This window comes from Caretta caretta, chromosome 21 (genome assembly GCF_965140235.1).
Source record: "Caretta caretta isolate rCarCar2 chromosome 21, rCarCar1.hap1, whole genome shotgun sequence".
NCBI classification, from domain to species: Eukaryota; Metazoa; Chordata; order Testudines; family Cheloniidae; genus Caretta; species Caretta caretta.
The window spans coordinates 10,063,264-10,087,113 of NC_134226.1; the positions used below are offsets into that span (position 1 = coordinate 10,063,264).

Here is a 23,850-nt window from a genome sequence, read left to right on the forward strand (position 1 = left end):
GATCGCAGTGGCTGGCAGTGCCCCGCTGGGTGGCTCATGCTGTCAGGGGATGGGACATCGGATGCTGCAGATCTTGGCGCGGTAAAAGCAGAACTGCGCCATACGAGAGCAGAGTCGTGGGACCTGGGGAGGTGGAGACTCAGACAGAGGGCAGGCGCCCTCTAATGTGGAGCATCAGCTGAAGGCTAGATTGGGCTGAGCCTGTTGCTCGAGCAGGAGGACCCTCCCAGGTGTGAATGCCAGAGCAGGATTTCTCACCAGTTGGGAGCATGTGCTCTTCAAGCCTCAAAGACCTATCCTGGTGCGCCAGGCCAACAGCTCCATAAGGTCTGCAACCCCGGTTCAGGTTCATGCAAAGACAATAGCTGAGAGAGAGAGGCCAGAGCATCCACTGGGGCGCCCTTCCCCTTCAAGCCAGCCCCCCGCCCCATCTGACCGTGAGTTGTGGCTCTCTTGTGCTCGCCCCAGGTTCTTAGATTACCTCTCGGACCTGTGTGTGTCCAACCACATCGCCATCCCTGTCACCCAGGAGCTGATCTGCAAGTGCGTGCTGGACCCCAAGAACAGCGACATCCTGATTAAAACGGAGTGAGTATCCCAGGGGCCGCTTGGTCCTGAGTGCTGGGCCCTTCCCCACCCCCCCCCCCCCGTGTGGGACTGTAGCATTGTGTGTGGAGTGGGGAGAGTCATGGGAATACCCTCCCCCTCCTCACCCCGGTCAATCCATAGGGTGGTATGAGGCTTCAGGGCCATCTTACCGCATCCCATCAATCTTCAGGGCCAGCGCCTCGGTGGAAATTGACATTGCTCCATTGATTTCAAGGGGGTAGAGAAAGGGTGGTCTAGTGATTAAGGCCCTGGCCAGGGACTCAGGAGGTTTGGGTTCAATTCCTTGGGCACATCATTGACTCTCTCTGTGCCCCAATTCCCCATCTGTCCAGGGGGATAATACCCCCTTTCTGGTGAGGAAGGATGGGCTAGGATACTCACCCAGGCTCAATTCCCTGCTCTTCCACCGACTCCCTGGGTGACCTTGGGCAAGTCACTTAATCTACCCTGTGCCTCAGTTGCCCTTCTGTAGCATGGGGAGAATAGCCCTGCCCAGCCTCACAGCAGGGTTGTGAGGGTGAACCCATTAGAGATGGTGAGGCGCTCAGATACTACTGTGATGGGGCCAACATCTAGAGGGATGGATCTGGACCATTGTTACGGGGAGCCTCCTGAAATTAGTGCCTAAGACACAGTATGAAATATCGGCTTTCTTCAGCTTGCCCACGCCACAGTTCCCAGCATCTGGGCCCAGCATCAGTCTGGGACAGGTGGATTCTCTGGGCTCAGCCTTCTGCTCCCTTGGGTCCGCTCCCTGATCAGCAGTCTAGGAGAGGATCTTCCCAGCGCAACGAGTTTTCTTTCCTTTGTGGTTATTCCTCTGCCCTGTGTGAGATGGGAGGTAGCGTAGTCAAATGGTCAGAGCCCAGGCCTGGGGAGTCTGAAATCCTGACTCCTTATGTGACTTTGGGTGAGTCCCGTTACCTCGCCGTGCCTCGGTTTCCCCATCCGTACAATGGGGAGTAAGGACCCCTGTTGAACGTGGCAGTGTGATTGTAGGCTGAGGCCAGTAAAGGAGATGTCCCAGACCCACGAATACCTGAGCATCGAGTACTCCGAGGAGGAGGTCTGGCTGACCTGGAGTGACAAGAACAACGACTCCCAAGAGAAAAGCATCCGGCAGCTGGCACAGGAGGCGCGGGCGGGCAACGCTCATGATGAGAACGTCCTGAGTTACTACAGGTAATGCCATGTGACCTCCCCGACCCTCCTGGGTGTCCGATGGGGACAACGTGAGGATTGGACAGTAAATCCCACCCTTGGCTGAGCTGGACTTTTCGGGGGAGTTCACCAGGGACTGGAATTCCGCATCAAGGGAACCGATGCTGGGCTCTGTGAGTGCTGTCCCTGCCCTCGGCATGTCTCCACATGCTCAGCCACTCCTGGGCCAGCCCAGTCCCCCCCCCAGGCGCTGGGATGAGCCAGGGAGGTGACCGTCCGGCTGATCTCCCTGTCTGGCAGTGGGGGACGTAACCCACCTGCTCCGCTAATGCGAAGGCGAGCATGCTCTGAAGGAGCCCTGCTGAGGGGGTGTGCCCATGGGACACTGGCTGGGTGCGGGTGAAGGGGAAACAGAAGAGGAGCATGTTTGTGGGGGGCCCCCCCTCACTCAGCCAGCCACCATGGGGCATGTGTTGCTGCTGGAGTCAGTGGGAGTTCAGCGACGGGAGCACAGCTGCGCCTTTGTTTCCGTTCACAGAGCTCGGCTGTGCGGGCTCGGAGAGCAGCCCCCTGGCCCAGCCACCTCTCTCCAGCTTTCTTGCTCACCCCGTTAGGCCCTCACCAGCTACCCAAGGGGCACCGGCTGGGCATGAAGCGGGGTCTTGTTCCCTCGGCCGAGGGGCGGGATGACGTCTGTCACTTCCACAAATGATCTAATACAGATCCCCGCCCTCTCTCCTTTCATCTCTTCGCCCGTCTCCGTCTCTGTGTGTCTCCCTCCCTCGCTCTCACCCCCGAGCAGGTATCAGCTGAAGCTGTTTGCCCGCATGTGCCTGGACCGCCAGTACCTGGCGATCAAAGAGATCTCCAAGCAGCTGAGGGTGGAACTCATCTTCCTCTGCATGGCGGACGAGATGCTGCCCTTTGACCTCCGGGCCTCCTTCTGCCACCTCATGCTGCACGTGCATGTAGACCGGGACCCCCAGGAGTTGGTGATGCCCGTCAAGTTCGCGCGGCTGTGGACGGAGATCCCCAATGCCATCACCATCAAAGAGTGAGGCAAACCGGTGCTTCTCACCGTGAAAGGGGGTGGCATGGGGGATTCCAGCCCATCCCGCCCTAGAGATCCCTGGCTCAGATCCAATTTGTGTCACTAATGACCAAATGGCCATAGTGAAGGCAGGCGGGAGGCACATGTGGAATGGGTCTGGCAGGTCTTAGCCAGGTCTCCTCACGGGCAAAGCCTTAAAAAAAACTGATCAGTCCTCAAGGCCAGTGACGAAATGAGCTTTGGAGACTGAGCTCTCCTCTCTCTCTCTCTCTCTCTCTCTCTTTCGAGGCCAGGGTCACTGGGACACTCGCCCTTGCTGCTGCCAGGCAGGGGTTTTGTGGGGAGAGGACGCTGACCTCCGGGCCTGTCCATCCGATGCAGAGAACTGCATCTGGCACGACGTGCTGCCCTTCTGGAGAGCCAGGCAGGGGCTCCTCCTCCGCGGGAGAGGCACTTGAAGGGCTAGGGCGTTGAGAGAGACTTGGCCCATCTCCTGCTGGCTCACTGCGCCTCTCCTCCCCTTTGCAGCTACGACTCCAACCTGAACGACTCCCGGGATGACAAGAAGAACAAGTTCGCCAGCACCATGGAGTTCGTGGAGGATTATCTCAACAACGTGGTGAGCGAGGCGGTGCCGTTCGCCAACGAGGAGAAGAACAAGCTCACCTTTGAGGTGAGAAGCCTGCGCTGGCCCTGCTTTAAAGCAATCCCGAGTGGGGGCATTTCAGCACAGCCTGGGCCTTATTCCCTCGAAGAGGCAAGGAGGCCACGTCTCACTGCTGTACAGGGGCCCTGCGAAAACTTGGCGGCCAGTTTCTGGTCACACCATGGGTGGCCATCTTGGAACTGCCACGTCTTGGCGCAAACTGGGCCGCCATCTTGGAATGGCCAATTGCCACTGCAGACTGGGCAGCCATCGTGGGAGTCCTTACCCTGTATGGTTGTATTCCTCGTCTGCTCACGGGGTGTGGGAGAGAACTGGAGTCTTTCTGTCCTTCCTGCAGGTCGTCAGTCTCGCCCACAACCTCATCTACTTTGGCTTCTACAGCTTCAGTGAGCTGCTACGCCTGACACGCACTCTGCTGGGTATCATAGACTGTGTCCAGAACCCTCAGCTCATGATGCAGTCCATGTACAATGAGGATATGGCGGGTAAGGCTCCATGGCTGGCCTGTAAGCACCTGCTTCCCTGAACGGTCTCAATTCATTGATGACCTCAGCTGAAACTGGTGGGCCTGACTGTCTCTGGAAGTGTGGGGTGGGGCAGCTACCTGGGGCTTTTCGCCTCTGCGCTCACAGCCGGGAGCAGGGGGGAGGTCGCCCGGGGCTTCTCGCCTCCGATGGGTAGATCCGCACTGGTGCTCCCAGTGCAGGGAGCCAGGACCATGGTGGGCAACAGGGCTCCCAGTAGGCAGTGGGGAGCCCGGGCGGCAGCCAAAGCTGGGAGCCTGGGTGGCAGCCTGGCTTGGAGCAGAGACCCACTGGGGCAGGGAGCTGGCTTTCTTGTCAATTTCATGGCTCCAACAGAGGCATGTAATTGACAAGAATAACAGCCAATGTAAGGAACACAGTGTCTACATAGACTCTGCTTCGCCCTAACTGCATCGACATAAGCCCTACGCCTCTCGTGGAGATGGAGTTATGACGTTGGCGTAGTAGGGCAATTATATTGGTGGGCGCAAGGCTGTAGTGGAGACACTGACGACATGCCTTATGTCAACCTAACTCTGTAGTGTAGACTAAGCCTGAGAGACAGGGGTTAGCAAGAGCTTGGCCTCTCTCAGGTTCTGGGGGAGGAGCTCGGAATTTGGCCAGCAATAGTAAGTAAGAAATGCAGGGACACGCCAGGTGAATAATCAGCCTCCCCATTTATCCTCCAATAAAATTAAAGCAGTTTCCAGTTTGGTGGAAGTTTGGGTGGGTCCTTATGCCAGCCGCAAGGTGGACTTGGAAGCCCAGTTCTAGCCCCCCTCAGTGTATTAAAGCTGGCCTCACACATTAGCCTCTTGCCAACCTTGGCTGCTTCCCTAGGGAAGAACGTGCGGAAGTCCATCCAGGGTGTTGGCCAGATGATGTCCACCATGGTCCTGAGCCGGAAACAGTCCGTCTTCAGTGTCCCAAGCCTCAGCACCGTGGTGGCCTCTGAGCCCACGGACCGGGAGAGGACCATAGAGAATGAAAACATTGTTGTGATGGAGACCAAGCTGAAGATCTTGGAGATCTTGCAGGTGGGAGCCCACAGTGATGGAAAAGCTGGTGCATGAAGCTCAGAGGGAGGGAACAAATGAAATGAGGAAGCTGCAGATTCCCGTGGACTTCTTCTATAGACCAGTGCCGCTGGCCTCTGGTTAATGCAGGGCTGGGGTGTTCAGAAGGGAAGGTGGGGACGGGGCGGGAAGCTGCAAGTGTGAAGAGGGTGGTTTCCATGGTGGGGGATTCACTTCTACACTCCTTCTGCCCATGCTGCTCCCCAGTTCATCCTGAACGTGCGGCTGGACTACAGGATCTCCTACCTGCTCTCCGTCTTCAAGAAGGAGTTCATAGAAGTCTACCCCATGCAGGACAGCAGCGCGGATGGGACAGCTCCAGCCTTCGACTCCACAAGTAGCTGTCTCTCCATCCCTTTTGCTCTCTACCAGCAGTTCCAGTCTCCAGTGCAGCTTAGATTTAAAGGGCCCCATATGGCATGTTAAATACCAGCTGATTATTGGGAACACACTGTATGGCTCTGATAAACTCTCTTAGCAGATGGAGAGGGATACATGCTGCATTGAATGGGCTGGGTTGGACCTGGATTTGATTATTTGGTGCCAGGGCCCAGCAGTGGTTTGGGAGGCTTTTGCTTGGAGGAGATGGAGGTTGAAGGAAATTAGGGACACAGACACTTTCACTCTGGTGTTTCTAAGGTGTCTCTCCCCGTGGTACCTAGTATCAGCTCAGTAATAAAGGTCTGCATCCTCCTTCCCTGGCTTCTCTTTCCTTTTGCCGATTTGCTCCCCACTCCCCTTCTGTTGTTGTGAGCTTTTCCCTTTGCCACAGTTAAGCTCAAGGTTAAAGGTGGTGACACCTTCCTCCCCGCTAAGGTGACCAGATGTCCCGATTTTATAGGGACAGTCCCAATTTTTGGGTCTTTTTCTTATATAGGCTCCTATTACTCCCCCACCCCCTGTCCCAATTTTTCACATTTGCTCTCTGGTCACCCTACTCCCCACTTCCCATATGCTCCTTCCTCACAATGAAATAGCAGCAGGACGTGTGTGTACGTAGAAGAGGCCAGTGGCTCAGCAGAGAACTACCGAGGGAGGTGCTTAAAGGCAGGGGAGGTCAAGAATCTGCGGATACGGTGGTGAATGCTCGGGTACCACGCTGATGAACAACCTTGTGACGACCTAGAGATAGCCCAGTCCATCCAGAGTTCAGCAGGGCAGGAAACCCCTTTCCCCTCCCTGGATTGGGAGTTGAGACTGTTTCCCTAGGAGTTCCCTAGAAGTTTCGTTGTCACCTTCCATTGGGGCGGGGTTGAACTCCCTGCTTATGGCCCCTTTGGTTTCTCTCCTTTCAGGTGCAGCAATGAACTTGGACAGAATAGGGGAGCAGGCAGAGGCCATGTTCGGGGTCGGGTAAGTTCCTCAGTCCCTTCTTTCCAGCGGAAAGTGAATCTGTCCTTTGCTATTCCCTGTAGATAAGTCCCGCTCTCCTATGAAGAGGTGGATTGCTGGTGGCTGAAAGCCTCAGGGAGCAGAGAATGTGGGTGGCCTGGGGCTACCATAAAGGCTACCATAGGAGCCCCTTATCAGCCATCAGGAGTGGAATGGGCTAGCACAGGGCCAGCACAAAGCCAGAGGGAGTCCTTATTGCTGCTGAGGACTGTGGCCTGAGGAGTGGATTGTTACTCACGGCGTGGGCTTTCCCCTTGGCTTCAGGAAGTCGAGCAGCATGTTAGAGGTGGATGATGAAGGAGGGAGGATGTTTCTCCGTGTGCTGATCCACCTGACGATGCACAACTATCCCCCGCTTGTCTCCGGCTCCCTCCAGCTCCTCTTCAAACACTTCAGCCAGCGGCAGGAGGTGCTGCACACCTTTAAACAGGTAACACGGCTGGGGGCAGTCCAGGTGTCCCAGACCCTCTCGCAAGTCCTGGCCCACACCTGGGGTGCAGTTGGCTGAGGGGGTTGTAAATAGGTTACGCTAGGTGTGAGTCTAAATCCAGCCAGGCTGGCAGGGAGCAAATGCGGTGTGGAAATGAGCGGGTGAGGTCAGTCCATCGGCTAGCTGGTGCATGTCCACAGCGTTTGGCACCAAGAAAAGGTGCATGGTGGAATGGCCAGATCTGTGCCAGCTAAGGGAGTCCCATTGGTGCAGCTCCTTCCTTAAACTGCTCTGGTAGGGATGCTGCAGATCCTGGCCATGCCCGGCAGGAATCAAGTCTAAGTGGTCTTGAGAGCCTCATCTGTGGGAGGTGGATGCTCAGGGTTGGGTAACAACATCACACCCAGGCCTGATAATGCCATAAAAGTAGCTTTTAATCAGCTGTTTCAGCCACAGCTGCCCCTGAGTCTTCTGGATTGAAGGTGGGGGAAGCAGAGAGCTGAGTGAGGAAAAGGCGGATGGACACCCACGCTTGGCTTTTCATTGCACACCGGGTCCTCGGTGAGCAGAAGGGGCTGAGGTTCTCCTCGCATTGCAGGTCCAGCTCCTGATCTCGGCTCAGGATGTTGAGAATTACAAGGTGATAAAGGCTGAGCTCGACAAGCTGCGCATGATGGTGGAGAAATCTGAACTCTGGGTGGACAAGAAGGGCAGCCCCAAGGGGGAGGACGCAGGGGAAGGGGCCAAGAAGGAGAAGAAAGAGGTAAGAACCTGAGCAGCTCTCCAGATTGCAGGGGATGGGCTGGATACAGACACCCCTGTGCCATTGGTTCAAATCCAGCTCAGGCCAGTGACGGAAGGATATTCTCTCTCGGTTCAGCCCCCTGAATTGGGCATGCCAGAGGTGGGTGTTAGTGAGGCATTCAGTGCAGGAAGGCAGCTGCTCCTGGGGAAACGGGCAGGTGTGGAACCTTGTCCGAGGCTTGCTGAAGGTCCAGCTACCCTGGATCACTCTTGTCCATGTGCTTGTTGACACCCTCAACAAATTCTAATAGACTGGTGAGGGATGATTTCCCTGTACAGAAGCTAAGTTGACTCTTCCCCAACATATTGTGTTCATCTGTGTGTCTGTTCTTTACTGTAGTTTCAATCAATTTGCCTGGTACTGAAGTTAGCCTGTAATTGCCAGGTTTGCCTCTGGAGCCTTTTATAAAAATTAGCGTGACATTACTCTTTCATTTATCGATTTGTTCCAATACCTCTTATATGGATACCTCAATCTGGGACAGTTCCTCAGGTCTGTCACCTAAAAAGAATGGCTCAGGTGTGGGAATCTCCCCCACATCCTCTTCAGTGAATTCAGATGCGAAGAATTCATTTAGTTCTCCACAACAACATTCTCTTCCTTGAGTGCTTCTTTAGCACCTTGTTCGTCCAGGGGCCCCATCATTGTCTGACAGGCTTCCTGCTTCTGTTGTATTTAAAATTTTTCTTGCTGTTCGCTTTTGTGTCTTTTGCTAGTTGCTCTTCAGATGCTTTTTTTGGCCTGCCACTTGGCTTGCCAGCTCCTTTATGTATTCCTCAGTAGGATTTGGTTTCCACTTTTTAAAGAAGAAAAGGAGTACTTGTGGCACCTTAGAGACTAACCAATTTATTTGAGCATGAGCTTTCGTGAGCTACAGCTCACTTCATCGGATGCATCCGATGAGGTGAGCTGTAGCTCACGAAAGCTCATGCTCAAATAAATTGGTTAGTCTCTAAGGTGCCACAAGTACTCCTTTTCTTTTTGCGAATACAGACTAACACGGCTGTTACTCTGAAACTTTGTAAAGAATATCTTTTTGCCACTAACTGCCTCTTTTACTCTGTTGTTTAGCCATGGTGGCATTTTGGTTTTGGTCCTCTTACTGTTTTTTTTTAATTTGAGGTATACATTTAGTTTGTGCCTCTATTGTGGTGTTTTTAAATAGCTTCCATGCATCTTGCAGGCATTTCACTCTTGTGACTCTTCGTTTTCATTTCCGTTTAACTAGCTTCCTCATTTTTGTGCAGTTCTCCCTTTTTGAAGTTAAATGCTACTGCGGTGGGGTTCTTTGGTATTTTACCCCTGACAGGAATGTTAAATTTAATTACATTGTGGTCACTCTTACCAAGCAGTTCAGCGATATTCACTTCTTGCTTGAGATCCTGTGCTCCACTTGGTACTAAATCAAGAATTGCCTCTCCCCTTGTGGGTTCCAGGACTAGCTGCTCCAAGAAGCCGTCATGAATGAGGTCTAGAAATTCTATCCCATGCTGAGGAGCCATGCACTCAGTCAATATGGGACACCTACCCATTATTATTGGGTTTTCTCTTTTTGTACCGAGAGATGTTCCTCTCTTTCCTTCCCTTTGTAGCACGCTGCAGATGAGGAGGTCAGTACCCCTGAAGAGAAGAGCAGCGAGAATTACAAGATAGTCAAAGGGGTAAGTAACAGCGAATAAATATTGTCTCTGGTAACATCACATAGCACCAGCCAGCTGTGCAGTGGGACTGCCTGACCTAGCCAGGTCAGTGGGGAACATTGGACTGGAGTGGTCTTCATGGTGTTACATACAGCGTCTTGCACCATGGGTAAGGGACTTGTGAGAAGTCAGGGGTGGAGCTGGCAGCTTGCGTGCAAAGACATGTGAGACTCGGGCTTACATTTAAAAGCTTAGTGCAGGGGGAGCCCTATGAAGTCATCAAACCCTGTGCAATAAAAGTCAAAGGCAGGACTTGTGCTAGGGGACAGAGGTGAGGATTTGTGAATGACACACAGGACTCTCACTCTGCACAAGGAGGGACACAAGGATTTATGAATGAGACCCAGAGTCATGTTGCTGGACGTGAGGGTTTCTCAGTTGATTGAGGCCTATGCTAATTTTTGCTATTCTGCTTGGTGAGTTGCGTGATGGAATTGACTCTCCCTTGTAGTTGGACACAAAGGGGCCTGTTCTCCCCTCTGTCTTACCCACGCAGCCCAGTGACTTTAAGTGCGTACGCCTGGGAGAAACTTGACCCAACATTTTGCAGGGCTTCCAGGACAATCCCAGCTGACATTCTGCAGCCAGGGCAGTAAATGCTGGTGGGTGACATCCTAATCTTTTCCAGCCTGAAGGGTCATGAATGCAAGGCAGGGCCTGGCTGTGCAGCCTGCCAGCTGGGGCTGCAGATGTTGGCGCAGGGGGAAAAGTGAGATCGCAGCTGCCCATACGTAATGCGACACCTTCCATTTGGCAACATGGAGGATCACAGGCCAGATTCTCAGGCTACGCCGATGTAAACGCAGCATTTACTCCACGGTGCTCAGTGGAGTGGCTCTGGGTTTACACCAGGGAAACTGAGAGCAGCGTACTCCGTCAGCCAAGGCTGGCCTCCCACTTGTGGAAGCTGGGTTCAGAGGAGGTGGCCGGAGGAGAACCGTGCCTTTGATCTCCTGGGGGATGGAATGTATCTGCAACCTGTTCCCAGACAGGCTGCCCCCTGGCAGCTTGGCTAGAGAGCACCCAGGGTCCGAACCCTAGAATCCAGGGATTAGGACGGCCCTGTTCATGCCTGGCAGCCCGCCTCGTTGGGGCCAGCGTAGGGCTGCGTCCTGCCGTGTGTGTGTGTGTTCTAACGCTCATTCCTCTTCTCTTGTGCCCTGGGGGCGGGGTTCTCTCTCCAGATCCTGGAGCGGCTCAATAAAATGTGTGGGGTGGGTGAGCAGGTGCGCAAGAAGCAGCAGCGCCTGATGAAGAACATGGACGCCCACAAAGTGATGCTGGATCTGCTGCAGATCCCCTATGAGAAGGTGGGCGAGTGGGAAACAGGGCGGGGCTGGGCTGGGCTGGATGGGAGTCGAAGGCAGCAGCCCCAGCGCATGTTCAAGCAGCTGGAATATCTCCGCGCGGGGGTCAGTCGCTCAGTCCATGCAGCTCTGGGTTTGCCAGTGGTTTCCTACATACCGGATGCCCGGAGGCAGCGTGTCTAGTAGCTAGAGCAGCAGACTGGCTGCTGGGATTCCTGGGTTCTCTTCTCAGCTTGGCCACTGACTCGCTGCACAACCGCGGGCAAGTCACTTCATCTGCCCAGGCCTCAGTGCCCTTCTCTGTAAAATGGGGATAAAAAACTCTTACCCACTCTTGCAAAGTGCATTGTGGGGAAAGGTCTGTATGCAGCAATTACTAATAGTAGGACTGGAAGGGACCTTGAGAGGTCAGGGTCTTATGGCGTAACGTCAGTTCTGACAGACAGGAATGGACCGAGGAGCCATCCAGCACGGTATGCAGTCTATAGCAGCATGCCTCAGCCCGGGTCCAATGCGCCTGTCTGCACAATAGTGTCCAGGGGGTGAGATTTCTTCCTTGACCCAGCTGTGGATGCAGAAACCTTCTCGGTGCCGTCGAACCCGATTGATTTGTTCTTTGATGTGCCACAATGTGATCCTAGGAAATGCCATCTTGGGAGGGGCGTCCTTGTGCTTCTCATGGCTTAGGATGTCTTCTGGGTAGAATTCCTCAGACACCTCCTCCAAGAACTCACATTCTTCTCTGCTTCCCCTTTGCTCAGGGTGATGCAAAGATGCTGGAGATTCTGAGATACACCCACCAGTTCCTACAGAAGTTCTGCGCTGGGAACCAAGGAAACCAGGCCCTTCTGCACAAACATCTCAACTTGTTCCTCACCCCTGGGGTAAGAGAGGAGGCCTCTCCCCCCGCCTCCCCTCAGGAGAGCTCAACATGGAACCAGAGGAGTGGGCTGGGGGATAGATGGGAATTCATAGACAATAGAGATGGAAGAGACTGATTCTGGTAGGTCATCTAGGCCACCCTGGTCCCTCTACCCCGCTGGCCAGTCCTGGATAGTTCACTAACATTTCACATGATAGTGCTTGCTCTCTACAAGAGTGGCCCTGCGATAAAGGCAGTAGACTGGGGCTTAGAAGACCCGGTTTCAATTATTGGCTCAGCCCCTCACTTGCTGTATGACCTTGGGCAAGTCACTTCACCGCCCCGTGCCTCAGTTTCCCCACCTGTAAAATGGGGATGGGGATGTGGCCCAGCCTCACAAAGGTGTTGTGAGGCAAAGTCACTAATATCTGGGAGGCTCAGATGCTAGCAAAGCTGACGGAAAAGCCAACAAATAAATACGGAGATTGCTAGAGGGTGGCAAAGCACCCCTTCACACCCCCCCCCCCCAACAGAACAGGGAAGGAGGAAAGTTCTACGCAACCCTGCAGGATGGTCAGGGGGTTGCTTGGCTAAGGGTTGTGAAGGCCCAGCGGGTGGGGGTTTAGGGGTTCAGGATAATGGTCCAGGAGCAGGGAGGGGTGTTTGGAGAGCATGGACAAAGGAGAGAGAGACCCAAAAGAAGGGAAGAGGCATACCTGCAAGAAGGAGAGCAAGTGGGGGGGGAGCTGGGAGTGTACCTGGGTGTTTGGGGGCTCTGTGTAGCCCCTCAGCCTCACGCAGGTGCTGTTCCCCCCCCCGCAGCTCCTGGAGGCCGAGACGATGCAGCACATCTTCCTAAACAACTACCAGCTGTGCTCGGAGATTAACGAGACGGTGCTTCAGCACTTTGTCCACTGCCTGGCCACGCATGGCCGCCATGTGCAGTACCTTGACTTCCTGCACAGCATCATCAAGGCGGAGGGCAAGTACGTCAAGAAGTGCCAGGACATGATCATGACGGAGGTGAGAGCCCCCTCCCCTTGGGGGTGTGTGTGTGTGTGTGTGTGTGGGGTGTGGGGGGGGTGTTAAGGAGTATAGACAGACCCAGTCAGAGAAGCAGGGCTGTCTCGGGGAGCAGGGTGGGGGCTCAGGAGGGATGCCTGTGCAGATCCCAGGGCCCCAGCTGGTTGCTAGGGGGCACTGCACTTTTGGAAGCCGCATCCTTTGGAGGAGATGTAGAAAGCAGGACAAGAACCCTTCTAATTTCATCCCAGCCTGAGGAGAGATTGTTCCTACCCAGAGAAGGCGCTGTCCGCACTACATCTGAAACCTTGCTAACCCCCATGCTCGCAGTCGTTGCTTGCACCATTCCCACCGTTGCGTGGGCAGACTCATGCAGCTGAATTTTCACCTTTGACAATCAGGCCTAACATGTCTCATGTTGGGCTCCCAAAGCCAGTGGCAGTTTTTAAGAATACTGGCCTTCACACCTAGACTGTTTTTAAGCTGCTTGCCTTAGAAATATCCTGCAACGGGGTGTTCCAGAGGTTGGGAATTTCTGCGCTGTGTTGGAAAATGCCCTATTTCCATTGTAAATGCACTGTCCTTTAATCCCTGAGTGGCCCCTTTGGAAGGGGGGGAAGCTGGCTGTTGCCTTTCAAGGCTTTTCCATCCCCCCGCCACAGATCCATGACCTTTGCTCCTTCCCCACAGCTCACCAATGCCGGGGACGACGTGGTGGTCTTCTACAATGACAAGGCCTCGCTGGCCACCATGCTGGAGATGATGACAGCGGCCCGGGAAGGGGTGGAGGAGAACAGCCCCCTCATGTACCACATCTCCTTGGTGGACCTGCTGGCTGCCTGTGCCGAGGGCAAGAACGTCTACACGGAGATCAAGTGCACATCCCTGCTGCCGCTGGAGGACATTGTGCAGGTGGTGACGCACGAGGACTGCATCACCGAGGTACTGGGGGTGGGGAGGGCACTGGCATCAACTCAGAGAGCCAGGGAGATGGGCCGGGAACTCAGAGCCGTGGGTGCACTGGAGAGAGACCAGAGGAGGGAGCGAGAAACACACCCAAGAATGGGGAGAGTGGGGGGATGAGGCAGGCTGGGGAAGGGGGTCTGACTTGTGGTTTGTCCCACCTCTTGCCTGGCGGAAAGCGGGATTTGTGCTGGGGAGCTCAGAGCTCCCGCCACCGAGGTCGTGTGGTTATTTGGCTGCGGTGCTTCGAGCTGAACCCCTCTTGTGCCCCTCGGTCCCTCTGGGGGCAGTCGTAGTTCAAAGGGCAGGAGGGAGGCTGGGGGCTGTGTTTGCCTTGCTGCTCTCCCACGGCCTCGTGTAGGGACTGAATTCCCCTCCCTGGGCCCATCCCCCTCTGCCCCTGCAGGTGAAGATGGCCTACGTGAACTTCGTCAACCACTGCTACGTGGACACCGAGGTGGAAATGAAGGAGATCTACACCAGCAACCACATCTGGACGCTCTTCGAGAACTTCACCCTGGACATGGCCACGGTGGGGGACGGGGCCTGGAGTGGATCCTGGGGTGGGGAATGGGGTGGAGGCTCCCACTGACAACTCTCCCTTGGGAGGGTGGACACCAGGAGACGAAAGTTGCTGGACGCTCCACTAGCTTTCTCAGAAACCTAGAAACAGCGGTGGAGGCCGGATACCATGGTGAGGGGAGCCAGCCAAGGAGCTGGAGAAATAGCTAGAGCCCAGCGTGCTGTAGCATTGGGAGCAGGATGGGCAGGTCAGGGGCAGTGCTACGTGGCACCTGTGTTCGGCGTAACAAGGAGCTGCTCCACGCCGTGCTGTCCCGGCTGTGCCATCAGGACTGGGGGGCTGACACATCCACTCCGCAGCAGTACAGAGCCTTCTCCAGGGCACAGCTGGCCCCTGGGAGCCCAGGGGGCAGGTGCTGGGTAGGGCATGCCCCGCAGGGTGTCTGAGATGCCCTCGCAGCTCTGCTGGGTGCGTGCACATCGGCGTTGCACTTGTACCAGTGTGTGCGCCCACCCCCCGGGCTGCAACGACCCGGTGTCTCCTTCCCTGCAGATGTGTAAGAAGCGAGAGAAGCGTCTGACGGACCCCGCCCTGGAGAAGTACGTGCTCACCGTGGTGCTGGACACCATCAATGCCTTCTTCAGCTCCCCCTTCTCGGAGAACAGCACTTCCCTGCAGGTAACTAGGGCCCTTTCCAGAGTCGAGCGCAGCAATAGGCTGAGGGCCCCAGCTCCCCTGACGTGGCCCAGGCCAGGAGAGGTGCCGTCTGTGACCTGGAAGCTGCAGGCGGCTCAAGAGTCGCTGACCCTCAGCATCAGGATCCCACCGGTTCTGTTGCTGTTGGGGATGGAAGTCTCTGGATCATAGAGCCAAACCCGCCCCAACCTACAGTGGCCACGTGTGGCAGGGGTCTGGCCAGACCCTCCCTCTAGAATGGCGGGAGCACTGATGTGGGGAGGGGCCCCGCCCTGCAGTGGGCTGGGAGACCTGGAAACCAGCTGAGTTTCACCGGCTGAGGGTTTTCCTTCCCTACCTGAGACACAGGCCCGGTGCACAGAGAGGAAACTTAGACACAAGCCGAGGGAGGGCAAAGGGGGCCGGGGCTGGTGGAGTTTGTGGCATAGGCAGCAGAGCTCGGGGCGGTATTGAGGGGCAGCGCCCAGTGGGGCCGGAGGGGTCTCACAGAGGGCAGACCCCTGACTGGGTTGTGTCGATGGCTAAGGTACCACCCTCACTAAGGTTTCTGGAGGGAGTGAACTGCAACCTGGTCAAACTGGAGCAGTCCCTCAGACCCGGAGCAGAGCTTGGGGGGTGGGGAGACCCCAGTGTGAACTGAAAGAGGAGGCAGGCTGCGTATGGGCCCTAGCAGAGGCCTGTAAGAAGCACCAGCAGCAGCGATGGGTCTGATAAGAGCTCACACCATGGCCCCAGGTAAGGACCTGCCTCCTGTCTCTTGCAGACCCACCAGACCATTGTCGTGCAGCTCCTCCAGTCCACCATGAGGCTCCTGGAGTGCTCCTGGCTACAGCAGCAGCACAAGACCTCGGTGGAGGCCTGTATCCGTACCCTGGCCATGGTTGGTGAGGCGCTAAGGGGACCGTGTCTCAGGAGACTCCTGGTATTTCTGGCAGCTGATGGGGCCTGAAATAAAGCTGGAACTTGTGCCGGTTTCCCTTAAGTCTTTGACCCTCATCCCGTCAGCTGTTGTCTGACTCTTGAGGAGGGCTATAAATGCGATGGGTCACAGAGGGGAGAGGCTGGTTTAGTGGTGAATGCTCTGGGCTGGGAATTGAACCCCCAAAACTTTCCGATGTGACTTTTGGACATATTATTTAATCTCTCTGTGCCTAAGAGTTCCTCCTCTGGAAAAGGAGGGCAATGCTATTTCTCTTCCTTCTCGGGGGGTGGGGGATAAATGTATTCGTGTTTGGGACACACCAGTGCTGGGGGTCAGACGGAGGCAGGGTGTGCGCTGAGCACTGAACTGATCTGTTTGGGGTGCACAGGGAAGCAACAGCCCAGGTTGCTTTGCTCCTGGTTAGGGAAATGACCAACCTCATAGCACCGGGCGTGCCAGGCACTTGGCCTGCGGAGCCGCCCAAGCCAGCGCGGGTCTGGATCCGCCGCAGAGCTGGCGCTGTGGGGTGGCGTACCGCCCTCCGTGCTCCGTCTGAGCCTGCTCTGCTTTCAGCCAAGAGCCGCTCCATCGCCCTGCCCATGGACCTCGATGCCCACGTCAGCTCCCTGCTGAACAGCAGCTCCACCAGCGCCTTGCAGAGGAGCGCTTCCAGCTACAAGACAGCCACGCGGACCTTCCCCCGTGGCTTGGCCACGCCCAACCAGTGGGACTACAAAAACATCATTGAGAAGCTGCAGGTGCGGGCTGGGGGGAGCCCTTTCCGGGGGGTGGTCCTGGCTCCAGGTGAAATCGGGGGTATTGAGGACTCCCGATGGATTCGAACAGCAGCAGTGCCTCCTGCCCACACCCTGAGCTGCAGGGACCTCCCTCTGCTTCAGCCGGCCCAGCCCATTTGATTCTGGTCCTGTCGGCTGAGCCTGCCACCAGCTCCCTTCACGCCACGACCGGCCACGCCTGCACCCAGGCATGGTGCAGTCCCTGTCCTCTCCTGGCTGCCCCTCGCTTCCAGAGGGCCAGAGAGGATGCAGACCCTGTGGCTTTCCCCCCTGTGCGCCTCCTTGCAGAGGAGCCTGCATGCAGCAGCCTCTGAAGCGGGGAGGCAGTCAGTTGACCTGCTCCAGCAGACTTAGGGCCTGATCCATCCAGGAGTTCCCCCGAGCCGGTGCAGCTCTGTCCCATTCCCAGCACAGGCCGGTGCCTCGTGGGCCCAGTCTGGCCTTGCGGGTGCACGCGAGGCCTGGGCCCAACCCTGATGGCGTCGTCGTTTGCAGGACATCATCAACTCCCTGGAGGAACGGTTCAAACCCCTGGTGGAAGCCGAAGTGTCTGTCCTGGTGGACGTTCTGCACCGCCCAGAGCTGCTCTTCATGGAGGGGACCGATGCCTACCAGCGCTGCGAGAGCGGGGGCTTCCTCTCCAAGTAAGGGGGTGGGGGAGGGGTTAGCCTCACAGCCGCCTCTGATCCCAGCGTCCAGCTGGAAGGGGTCGGTCCCTCCTCTGCTCTCCCCTGCGGGTGGCGGTGGGATGTGTGTGAACCCACAGGAGGAAGGAGGTGGAGTCCTTTCCGAAGAGGATGGGAGGGCTCAGGGTGCAGAAGGAACTGATGGGTTCTTGCTGTGTTTGGCCAGGCTGGTCCAGCACACTAAGGACCTGATGGAGAGCGAGGAGAAGTTGTGCATCCGGGTCCTGAGGACGCTGCAGCAGATGCTCATGAAGAGGAACAAATATGGGGACAGGGTGAGTACCTGAGGCACACGGTCAGGAGACCCACATTACCCCCCAGCCTGGTGCCTCTTTTCTCCCTCTGGCCTTTCCGTACAATTCTCAGGCTTGCTTCCCCTCTCCCTTGCCTCGGGGTCAATCGGGAGTGACTCCATATTACAGTCGGTGAAGTCACATCTCTGGGTTTTGCAGACACTCGGCTTTCACCCACGCCCTGGCCTTTTATGTGGCACATGCAGGACCTTATGCAGCTGGTGGGGGGTTGGGAGATTTGTCCCTACCCGGGGAGCTTTATCTCACTGCCCCTAAGGCAGGGGATTGGTCTGTGAGCTGTCGGGCATCCGCCACTTGAGCGCAGACCCATGGTGTTTATTTCTCACGTCAGGGCAACACGCTGAGGAAAATGCTTGTGAGTAACTACCTGCAGAACAAGAAGTCGAGCTCCAAAGGGGAGATCGTCGACACGACTGGGGGTGGTGAGCAACTTGGTGTCCTTTGTCTTCCCTCCGCGCTGGCTTCCTTCCCTGTCTCTTCTGAGAGCTCACCCACACGCCTTGGGCTTCGGGCTTCTGCATTTCAAGCCTTTAGCATAGGGGACCACATCTTCAGCTAGTGTGAATCAGTCTCGCTTCCCTGAGGTCAGCCCTTACCAGAAGTAGGGTTTTGCCTGCAATTCCATACACAGGGAAATAGACGCGGGTTCTGTGGAACTGGAGTTTTCAGTCTCATCATTCCACTGATCCGTTCTAGGGAGTCGTAGGACCCTGTGGCCATAGTACGAAAGGGCTTTGCAAATGTTAATGACTCATAACTCTCCCCTGTGAGCAGATGGGGAAACTGAGGCATGGAGTGACTGAGGGCCTTTTCCAGGGTCACACAGGGAATCTGGCAGCTCAGTGCCTCGACCCAAAGTCCACCCTCTGTTCCTTAGCTTGGCTGTAGAATTCACTACTGCGCCTCCCCAGTGTTGCCCCTCGCTCCAGTTCTTACCTCCCGTGTTCTTCCATGCGTAGGCCAAGACCAGGACTGGTCAGTTATTGCTGCCACCCAGTGCCGGCTGGACAGAGAAGGGGCCACCAAGCTGGTGTCAGACCTTATCATGAACACCAAAAACGAGAAGATTTTCCAGGAGAGCATCCTCTTAGCCATCCGGCTGCTGGATGGCGGCAACACGGAGATACAGGTCTGGGGGTAGTGCAGCATTCCCAGCGTGTGCACCAGCCCTGGGGAGAGCAGACGTGGATGACTTAGGAGAGAGGGTTCAGTTTGTGTGAATGCAAACCTTTGTCTGAAACTCTCACTGGAGCGAATACTGCATTTGAGAGTTTGAAAAAAGTGTCTTTAGGATATTCGCCCATCCCTGCGCTTAGTGGTTCCGGCCAAGGCAGATGTAATAAAATCCCACCAGACCGACTGCTCACGCTGTGTTCCTCGGCCCACCAGAAATCGCTGGCGATTAACGTTTCCAGCCTAAAGATCCTGAGAACCTAAAGGTGCAAGTTTCCTATGACTCTAGTGTAGTCAGCGCCCTCTGCCGGGTAGTTCTAAAATAACAGGGTGCTGCAGCTCTGAGTCTAGTGGTGGGTTATATTCCTTTGCTCTTTCGAACCCTTTGTTCAGGAAACGTGGATGCAAACTAATGAGACCACCCACGATGAGTCTAGGGTCCAAGATGCTGAACTGGCTACAGCTTGTGTTTTTCAGGTTCTACCTTTGGATTTCCTTGATAGTTAAAGCTCAGCGTGTAGTAGAGGGTGGGATGAGAGAGGGAAGAAAGGGGAGGTGAATTATCCATTCCCTGTATGCCAAAAGGACTGTTATTTCCTGGGACTTGATTAGGGGGGGTTGCATGTGCATGGCCCTGCCCTTGAGATTTGACTTGGTCAGCGACCCTGATTCACATCTGAGTGATGAGAAAAGAAAGTAGTGAAGTTCTGGGTTTACGCAACCAGATTACTGGTCTGTTCAGTCCGGTATCCTGCTTCCTTCAATGCCCAGTACTTTGATGTTGTAGAAGACAATGAAAACTCTTTTATAGCATGCAAAGCTACAGGCAGGGGCAGGACTTTCTTCCTGACCCCTGTGCTTGACCAGCTTGTGCCCTGAAGCATGAGAAGTGGTCACCCTTACCATAGCTGTATAACTGTAGATACAAGGTCGTGAAACTATCCAGCTCTTTTAAAACTCCAGGCACCGTATCAGACTTAGTGGGAGAGACAAATCCCAGAGGCAGCTGGGGAAACTTCGGATCGTAATGTGGACATTTTTACTTCTTGTCTTGCTTCCTCCACCCTTCCCTCTCTGCCCAGAAATCGTTTTATAGCCTGATGACGAGCGACAAGAAGTGTGAGAAGTTCTTTAAAGTGTTGCATGAACGCATGAAGAAGGCGCAGCAGGAGACCAAGTCCATAGTGTCGGTGAACATGACTGACATTGGGAACAAGCCCCAGGAGGACAAAGACACCCCTGACCCTGTCACTAAGGGTAAATGGGAAGGGAGGGTACAGTTGTCAGCTCTGTGGGGCAGGGACCATATCTACCTGTGTGATCCTAATCCTGGCTCCAAGTATCCTACCCATAGGAACGCTAACCCTAGGGCAGGGTTACACTGCCTAGCAATAGGGTCCTGATCTAGCCAGAGGCAGGCTCTCTAGATAGCCAGCTTAAAGATGCATACAAGCTGGCACCATCCAAGTAGCCATCAGGGGATGTGTTTGTCCCCCTTGAGTACATTCTCTCTGGGTAGGCAACCAGAGTTCCTGGGTATGACAGTAATAGAGATTGGATTTCCCTTTAGGACGAGGAACCTTCATGCTGTCCCATGCCCCATCTCGGCACCCCATGGCCATTGGGTTTCGAAAGGGCCACGACACTGAGGAGCGAAGCCAGAACAATGAGATGGGAATGTCGATCTTGATCATGGAGCCTATTCTTCGGTTCCTGCAGTTGCTCTGTGAAAACCACAACCGGGACCTCCAGGTTTGTAAGCAGGGGTGATGGGGGGACGTTTGTCTCACTGGGTAGAGCAGTGGGACTCAGGAGACCTGGGTGCTATTCCTGGCTTTGCAACTGGCCTGCTGGGTGACTTTGGACAAGCCTCTTCCCCTTCCTGTGCCTCAGTTTCCCCATGATTCTCACCTGCTTTGTAAATGCTTTGCGATCTACAGAAGAAAAGCGCTAGATAAGCTTTGTGTGTTATTATTGTCATAAGTCCTGGTCACGGTCTGTATATATAGTTAAATGGCATGGGCTAGACGTGTTCAGGGCCCTCTTTAAAGCTCTGATCACTCCCACTGCCAAACATTAGTGTAGGGGGCACAGTACCAAATTCTGCCCTGACCTGCACCCCGTTGGCTTCCCTGGGGAAGAGAGGACCAGGAAGGGCGCGAAGGGGGGCTGCAGAGACTGGGGCTGCTGAGTTGCAGGCCCTCTTGGAGGTTTTAGCCTGGTGGTTTGTTCTGCAGAACTTCCTCCGGTGCCAGAACAATAAGACCAACTACAACCTGGTGTGTGAGACTCTGCAGTTCCTGGACATCATGTGTGGCAGCACCACGGGGGGGCTGGGCCTGCTGGGCCTCTACATCAACGAATGCAATGTGGCCCTTATCACCCAAACCCTGGAGACCTTGACGGAGTATTGCCAGGGACCATGCCATGAGAACCAGGTAATCCAAACACCCAGCACCACGGAGAGACAGCACGGTTGGCTATGAGGGCAAGGAGTGAGGGGCTGGCTAGATCCTCTGCTAGAGACCTTTGCATATTGCTGTAGAGCTCGCTTGTTCCCAGTATGCCTGGGATTTTGTACCAATGGCCTGGTGTTCCCCAGGCAGCTCTCGGGACACTGCTGAAGGAGCCCTGCTCCATCCTTTCCAGAAGGCTGGGGACAAATAGGGCCACGGTTCTGCTGAGGCTGATTCAGCCTCCCTGATTTTGGGGTGTCAGCGGGTACAGAATTGGGACTGTTCAGAGAAGAGCAGTGAACGCTGGGGGGATGGACGTGTGGGCGGAGGTTACAATCACTAACGCGTGCTGCTGGGCTAACTTGGTTGCTGTCCATGATATCCCAGGAGGGAAGGAATTGTTCAGAGTCACAACTAGAAGCAATGCAATGGAATTAGGAAAGCACCATTTAGGCTGACTCTCAGGAGAAACCCAGGGGGAAGGCATTGGAGCCCGGTTGCTTGAGTCGTTTCAGACTAGGCAGGGCAGAGCAGTGAAGAATGGGCTGCAGGGGACAATCCTGTGTCTCTCCCACCTGTAACTTTGGGCTTAGACGAAGGAGCGATGTGATTGGCCGATGGGGATTCGTAGCCGGGTAGTCATGTGACTCGTTCCCGCACAGGTGGGAACTCTGTACCCACAAACGATGCTTGGAAATGGGTCGATGTCGCTCTCACGGGCATGTGGTGGTTAGTGTTTCATTCGCTCTTAAGGAACATGTGTTAGAGGCTTTCACCCTTGGACCTGCCCCGGGCATGTAATAACTTCCTATCCTTGATCATTCCTTCTGTATGCATTAGGGGACCAGATGTCCTGATTTCATAGGGACAATCCCGATATTCAGGGCTTTCTCTGATACAGATGCCTGTTACGCCCCCCACCCCTGTCCCGATTTTTCACCCTGGCTATCTGCATCTACGAAAAAGATCCCATCGCCATCATCAAGGCAACAGGGAGTGAACATGGCTTGTGCCAAACAAGGCTGTAACGATGGCTGGCCAGTATGGACAAGGTCAAATAACATGGTTGAAACCTGCTGTAGGCTTTATGTCTGGATAGTTTTTAGCCATGTATACCTCAGTTTTGCTGTGTTTATAACCTAGTTAGGCCACTGTGCTAGGAGCACGTTGGTCAAACGCAGCTGATCTGGTCATGTAGATGGGGCCTAGGGCCTCTGGTGTTTCATCCCCTAAGCCTGAGCCCCTGTGAGTGTGTGGGGAGCCTGAGACATCAGAGGGGAAAGCTGAGGTCAAGAGAGCAGAAAAGAATTGGTGGGACAAACCCTGTGTGTGTCACTCCCCAGAGCTGCATTGTGACACACGAATCTAATGGCATTGACATCATCACGGCCCTGATCCTGAATGAGATCAGCCCCCTCTGCAAGTACAGAATGGACCTTGTCCTCCAGCTGAAGGTCAGTGGGGCAGCTTGGAAGGGGGTGTGAGGATGGGATGTCTCGTGCGCGTGCGGGGGCAGCAGGTGCTGAGGAGGGTTTATGTAGTGGAAGGTCTCCGGCCAGTGTCATACAGGGGGTCAGACTAGATGACCACAGTGGTTCCTTCTGGCCTTGGAATCCGAGTCTAGCGTGTCTGTAGGACTCTGTAGTGTGTCTATGGACCTTTAACGTGTGTAGCACTGGACATCCGGGATGGGTGGTGTGGTGGCAGCGGTGTTTGTGTGGTTCCTGTGGTGTGGGGAGGTGGTCCCTGAAAAGCGTGGGGTACTGAGCGTGGGTGAGGAAGTCCCTCTCCAGCATATGTGAGCAGGTGGGCTCTGTGGCAGAGCGTGGCTTGGTGGGCTCCCTAACGTGCCTCTCTAGAGTGGGTGGGCGTGTGGCTTGGTCTCTAGGGCAGGGGAGCTATGGATGGGTGGCCATGTTTCTGCATGGCGTGGCATGTTTACGGGCCTCAGGCAGAGGTAGAGGGTGCCTGTGACACCCTGGCTTACCTAAGTGGGTGTCTCTTCACCAGGACAATGCCTCCAAACTCCTGCTGGCCTTGATGGAGAGCAGACATGACAGCGAGAATGCCGAGCGGATCCTCATCAGCCTTCGGCCTCAGGAACTGGTAAGGGTGGGCAAGCAGGGAGGGATGCTCTTGGCCTGGGCATAACTGCCTTTGGGAGACATGCAGGACTTTGCATGTTAGAGAAATGGGGGAAGGGAAGGGACAGAGGTCTGAATCATTGGGACAGACCTAAAATTCCAGGGAGCCTTTGAGCCAAGGTGGCTCTCCCTCCCCATCCTTCTCACCCTTGCTCTTGACTTTCTCGGGTCAGGGCTGAGAGGTTGTGCCATGTGGTTGTGTGTGGAATCGAGGTACAGCTGGTCTCACTGCAGTACTGTCTAACAAAGGTAGTTTATCTGGCCTCTATTACCATACTGCCTGAGCACCTCACAATCTTTAGTGTATTTATCCTCCCAGCCCCCCCGCCGGTGAGGTAGGGCACTGTTGTTATCTCCATTGTACAGGTTGGGAAACTGAGGCACGGCACGATTAAGTGACTTGCCCAAGGTCACACAGGGAGTCTGTGGCAGAGCAGGGAACTGAACCCAGGTCTCCCAAGTCTCTATCACTAATCCCTCCTTCCTCAGTGGATAGTTGTCTGCATCACACCTCCACTCCCACAACTGACGCTAGTTACATGCACACACCTCTTTGGTGGTAGTCCATG

At 55.2% G+C, this 23,850-nt stretch overlaps 1 protein-coding gene across 1 annotated transcript in view; it reads left to right on the top strand.

The window, feature by feature from the left end:
* Window positions 1–23,850, top strand: part of ITPR3 (inositol 1,4,5-trisphosphate receptor type 3) — an 83,575-nt gene that overhangs the window by 43,831 nt on the left and 15,894 nt on the right. Inside the window, exons 17-44 of the mRNA XM_048826478.2 lie at window positions 469–588; window positions 1,609–1,791; window positions 2,573–2,824; window positions 3,350–3,494; window positions 3,826–3,973; window positions 4,853–5,049; window positions 5,296–5,425; window positions 6,384–6,441; window positions 6,745–6,910; window positions 7,509–7,673; window positions 9,308–9,376; window positions 10,600–10,725; window positions 11,484–11,606; window positions 12,407–12,607; window positions 13,298–13,549; window positions 13,977–14,102; window positions 14,646–14,771; window positions 15,553–15,673; window positions 16,285–16,469; window positions 17,004–17,152; window positions 17,361–17,469; window positions 17,840–17,930; window positions 18,468–18,637; window positions 19,764–19,938; window positions 20,252–20,433; window positions 20,919–21,119; window positions 22,481–22,591; window positions 23,148–23,243. Coding sequence (XP_048682435.1) covers window positions 469–588; window positions 1,609–1,791; window positions 2,573–2,824; window positions 3,350–3,494; window positions 3,826–3,973; window positions 4,853–5,049; window positions 5,296–5,425; window positions 6,384–6,441; window positions 6,745–6,910; window positions 7,509–7,673; window positions 9,308–9,376; window positions 10,600–10,725; window positions 11,484–11,606; window positions 12,407–12,607; window positions 13,298–13,549; window positions 13,977–14,102; window positions 14,646–14,771; window positions 15,553–15,673; window positions 16,285–16,469; window positions 17,004–17,152; window positions 17,361–17,469; window positions 17,840–17,930; window positions 18,468–18,637; window positions 19,764–19,938; window positions 20,252–20,433; window positions 20,919–21,119; window positions 22,481–22,591; window positions 23,148–23,243 — 4,177 coding nt within the window. The remainder of the gene's footprint in view (window positions 1–468; window positions 589–1,608; window positions 1,792–2,572; window positions 2,825–3,349; window positions 3,495–3,825; window positions 3,974–4,852; window positions 5,050–5,295; window positions 5,426–6,383; window positions 6,442–6,744; window positions 6,911–7,508; window positions 7,674–9,307; window positions 9,377–10,599; window positions 10,726–11,483; window positions 11,607–12,406; window positions 12,608–13,297; window positions 13,550–13,976; window positions 14,103–14,645; window positions 14,772–15,552; window positions 15,674–16,284; window positions 16,470–17,003; window positions 17,153–17,360; window positions 17,470–17,839; window positions 17,931–18,467; window positions 18,638–19,763; window positions 19,939–20,251; window positions 20,434–20,918; window positions 21,120–22,480; window positions 22,592–23,147; window positions 23,244–23,850) is intronic.